At 38.5% G+C, this 5081-nt stretch overlaps 1 protein-coding gene across 3 annotated transcripts in view; it reads left to right on the top strand.

Moving 5' to 3' along the window:
- Positions 1 to 379: 379 nt before the first annotated feature.
- Positions 380 to 5081, top strand: part of LOC309481079 (protein NLRC3-like) — a 39163-nt gene continuing 34461 nt past the window's right edge. For 2 of the 3 annotated variants that reach the window (XM_082145841.1, XM_082145840.1), the window contains exons 1-3: positions 381 to 569; positions 986 to 1105; positions 1336 to 1449. In XM_082145841.1, coding sequence (XP_082001967.1) covers positions 993 to 1105; positions 1336 to 1449 — 227 coding nt within the window. In that variant the 5' untranslated portion in view covers positions 381 to 569; positions 986 to 992. Of the gene's footprint in view, positions 570 to 985; positions 1106 to 1335; positions 1450 to 5081 lie in introns of all 3 variants that reach the window. The other variant, XM_082145839.1, reaches the window with a different exon arrangement.

The raw sequence follows: 5081 nt of genomic DNA, 5'->3' as shown, positions 1-5081 counted from the left end.
TATGTGTCGTCTTCTCTCATATTGCTTCATATTGTAGCTTTGTGTTGTTGCTATGCGCCGTGTCACTCTGTCGTTGCTTTATATGAATATGAAGCAAGAGAGAGAAGACGACACATAGTAATGATCATGGTAATGACAGAGGGAAACGACGTATAGCAACAATATGAAGCAATATGAGAGAAGACGACACATAGTAACTCTTTTGCTACACACTCAAAAGTATGTACTTTTTCATCACAAAAAAAGTACATACTTTTAGGTCGTAGTATAAGTAGGCGAATTGGGACCCAGCCATGGTCAAAATCACGCGTTTCGTTTAAAGACTTTTGACCCCGATCGCCTGCCATACTGTTTTTACGTCTCTCTCTCTCTCTCTCTCTCTCGTCACACATAGAAAGTGAAAGTAAGTTTTCCTGTCGCCATTTTAAGCAGGAGAAATGCGAAATACGACACGGAAAAAAACAGAACATCAAAGTGTTTATCAACCATTATAAAGGGATTTAAGTGTAGTTTTATGATGTTAAAGCTGGAGGATTTGAGATCCTGTATCTTGTAAAAGTTTGATCAAGGTGAGTGTTCATGTGTGACTTTCTCATATTAATATGAATCTCTGGAGGACATTTTACGTGATTGTTTGATATGAAATCTTAAATAAAGGTTTTTAATTTTTCACTTCAATGTTTCCTTTGTGTCTCGTGATGTTTGTGATTCTCCAGAAGTTTAGCTTATGTGTAAACATACATAGGTCAATTCACACAAACGTCAACAAACACGTTTTTTTTTATTTTATTTTTTTTATCGGATCAGTGTGTGTCGATGTGGGTCGGGGTTTGTTTTCTTTTTCACCCGAACATCAACGGTCGACTTGTGTGTGTGAAAAGGCCCTGTGAGCTTGAGTTAACGCAGTCACATGATCCTTTTCTCCCACATTCCAGATATGTTCAGCTAAATTATGAAGGTTGTTTAATTTAATCATTTAATTTAGTGTGTGAATGTTTCTTCATTCAGAGTCAGTGGAGGAGATCAAACTCATCAGATTCTCCTGCAGCTTCATCATGGCTGATTCACAAGGATCCAGAGATGGAGATTGTTCTCCAGGATGCAGGTACTTTCAACAAACATTACATTACCATTACCCCCACACCTCCACCCCTCCACACACACAAACAGATCAAAGACAGTTACAGAAAAAAGAAGATTTTTTGGCCTATTTTTTTTAAACTAAAATGAAATATTCAGTAAAATGATAATTGTTTCCTCAAAGTACTTTTTGATGCAGGATAAATGTATTCACAGTAATCTAAAGGATTAAACTGAATCTGTTCTCTGTTCCAGTTCAGTCCAGCAGAAGAGCTCAAACCCAGAGTCCAGCTGTGTGTCTATGAAGAGTAACCAGTCGATGGATAAGCCAATGACGTTTAAGAATAGAGACAAACGGCCTGATCTCAGGTATATCATTTCTATAAAAGATGTGCTTATAGTGCGACACTTTTGAATTAGAATCATCATTTTTCTCAGTCAGTCAGTCTAATACTAGCAATGACATCGAGTAAATGTAAGCTGAGATCTTTTCCACCTTTATATAATGGAGTAGGTGTAAAACTGAGTGGATTTTTAACTGCTGGTTCAGGGCCCGTATTTATCAAGCTTCTCAAAGAGTCATTTTAGTCTTAAAGGGTTAGTTAACCAAAAATGAAAATTCTGTCATTAATTACTCTCCCTCATGTCGTTCCAAACCCGTAAGACTTTTGTTCATCTTCAGAACACAAATGAAGATATTTTTGATGAAACCTGAGAGCTTTCTGTCCCTCCACTGACTGCAACATCATTGCAACTTTCAAGGCCCAGAAAGGTAGTAAAAACATTGTTAAAATAGTCCATGTGACTCCAGTGTAGGGATGGGACGGTATGAAAATTTCATATCACGATTATAGTGACCAAAATTATCGTGATTATCAATATTATCACGGTTTTGTTAAAACGAGATGAAAGTGTTCAAAAAGAACTGATGCTCACACTAAAAACAGTTTAATATTTGAAAATCAACAAACAACAAATAAAACAAGCAGCTCTATGCACTTTTTCAAGCAAGATTATATTCTGTGGCATTTCCTTCCTTATAATGACCGTCGTCAATAGCAACGCATCATAACACAGCGCACATCCATGTATCGCAACCATAGACAGTATAAAAAATGATGATCGCAACGGACGCGCACGCGCTCTCTCGTTTCATTCAAATACAACTTGCCGTCTTGCGTCTCCGTTCTTGGGCGATTGTTTTGTACGCTGTACAAAATGGATTTATAAACAGGTAAGACTTAAAACATTAATCTCAATTCAATATGTCCCCATAATTGTGTGGTAAAAAAAAAAAAAATCGGTGTAATAAGTGTACAATGATAATAGTCTTGTTTGAACTTGTTCGCTCGTCTTTGGCTCAAAGCCACTTGCTGCGAACTTTTATTCGCGGAAGCTTCACGTTTATTTCAAGTGAGTGAGATAAAATATTTCAACTCAAAACAACATTTTGTGCCCAATTATTTCCCAGACGTAGTTTTTGGTGAGTTAACTTGCCTTGCGTTCGCTATAAACAGTGGGTGATGTTCACACAAGAGGACTCGGCAGATTTGAAGTGTTTCCGCCCATATTGTAGTGACCATCCTTGATTAAGTTTCACTCAGGACTTTTGTAAAAGCCAAAATATGTCCACACCTCAGATTTGGTCCTCTTAAAAGGCTGAAAAATCTCCCGAGCACGGCCACTGCCTTTCGCCATTCCTTCTCCAATAAAAAAACAACAACATTGCGCGCTGCGCCTGCGTCAGACTGTTGCTGGCTGGACAGGATTTACAGTGAGTTATTAAAATCGCGATAATCAAACACGGTTTTAATGATAATTAAATTTTGAACGATAATACTAACCGTCAGTACATTTTATCGTGGTTTATAGTGAAACCGGTAATCGTCCCATCCCTACTCCAGTGGTTGGTTTGATTCGTGGTTCATCATTGGTTGTTCGTTTAACGTTCTTTCTCAAGGTAGAAAAGTCAACAGCTTAAACGATGGCTCTTAGAAAGGCTCTTTTATTTTAGCAAACTGCCAAAAAAACTTAAAAAGCAAAACAAGAGAAAATTATTTTAATGCAAGCAATAAAAAAACTGCACACATCAGCTGTGGAATAAAAGAAAAGAAATGCACAATTAACTAGATTAAGGCTTACTCCTGTCTTAATGTAAACCCTGTCCATCACCCACAAAGCTTTCACAAAGTTATTCTTGCCACTGTAACGTATGGCTTCCTAAAGACAAGTTTATGGGTAAATAAATGAATAATAATAAAAAAATAAATCAGGTCTCAACATTAAGCCTTTTCATTTGATTGTCCTTAGTTCGGTCATTCACTTGTCCGAGTAAAAACATTTGTTTGTCCAGGAAAACAAAAATTGTTGTTTTTGTGTGTGTGTTGTAAATATAATTTATCCTGAACAAATATTCTCATCACTGTTCAGTCAGCTTTGACATATATAAATCGGCATATTTGTGATATTTTAACCTTTATAAAGGGCATTTTTCCCTCATCCCTAATCGATTCCCTAATCGCTTATTTCCCTAATCGCTTCCCTAATGCGTCATCTTTCATTTAAAATTCTTAAATTTCATCAATAACTTAAAATAGAATAAGAAGATGCTAAAGGGATGTTAGCAATCAAATTAAACTGCGTTAAATAATGTAATGAGATTATTTTAATTATGTTTTGAATATACAATTGGAAAGAATGATACTTTTAAACACGAAACTAAACCGCCAGTAGGAGGCGGCAGGAGACCGAGTCATTGAGTCATTTATTCAAACGATTCATTCAAACGCCTGATTCATTCAGGAATGAAACACAGTTGAGTTTTCCTTTGAGATGCGCTGTGGTTCTTCTAGGATCTTTTTTAAACTATTTTCGCTGATGAAATAGAACAAAAAATTGTGTCTAAAATTCAAGTGACTTAATATTAATGACTTGTTTATTGAACTGCAATATGAAATCAGTGTCACATTTTCAATCGTGATGGTATTCAGTGCTCTTGGTCGTATTGTACAAAAGCCTGTCATAGAAATCAAAGTTGTTGGCCACACGGACTGATTATAGTGTGACACGCAGGAAGACGATTTGGTGAACGTTCATCTATACACGGTTCTCTATGCTCTGTATAATGCTTTATGCCTTGATACCATTAATACAGACATCATTGCCAAAGAATAACTGATCTAGATGACAACGCAAAGACTGTTCAATAAATCCATCTTTGTGAAGAATATGTTCTCCGACCCTTGATTCTCTGACCGGAATCCCGTCCATATTTGGCCGCCTCAATCAGCATATTATAAAGTTGTAGCACGCCTCCGCTACAAAGGTGGTCCTTCGAGCCGGATTGAGAGCAAGATCGAACCAATATGGACAAAGCAGAAAGTGACCTATCTGAGACAACGTCCAGACCTCGACGCAAGATTAATCTGCCTACACATCTGGATGATTACGATGTTGGCTACCATCCTGGTGACCTTCCTCCAAAGGCTTCCTCTCACTGTCCTAGTCAGCCCCGAAGCAGCTCGAGGAAAACGTCTCGCAGTGATGTCAGCTCTCAATCCAGGAAAAGTAGGCGCTCCATTACGTCCGCTGGCGTTTACGTCCCCACAGAGCTCTCTAGCGTCCAGACTGCTATGTTGGAGGAAAAGATTAAACAGAGACAGTATGACAGTCTAAAGCGGCAAGTAGAAGAGGACTCACTGATTGATCTGGAATACCAAAGACTGCAGACACAAGCTAAAGAAGCCCAGCGCATGCAAGAGGAAGCGCTAGCCGCAAAGGAGGCCCTGTTGAAACAACTAGAACGACAGCGCAAGCTTCAAGAAGCAGAGACTGAACTCGAAGTAGCTAAGCTTGTATCCTCCATGCTCTCTGTAGACTCTAGAGCGACCACTCCAGTCCCTATAGACTCTGGTTCTCCAAACGCTCAACAGCTTGCATCACAGCGCAGCCAGGCTTGTTCACCTCAGCTCATGTCTTCCGAACCTCAGCAGCTCCTCTTC

The sequence above is a fragment of the Leuciscus leuciscus genome, assembly GCF_965113295.1.
Source record: "Leuciscus leuciscus genome assembly, chromosome: 18".
In the NCBI taxonomy this organism is placed as follows: domain Eukaryota; kingdom Metazoa; phylum Chordata; class Actinopteri; order Cypriniformes; family Leuciscidae; genus Leuciscus; species Leuciscus leuciscus.
Note: the sequence above shows the minus strand (reverse complement) of the source record. Positions and strands in the feature narration are given on the sequence as shown.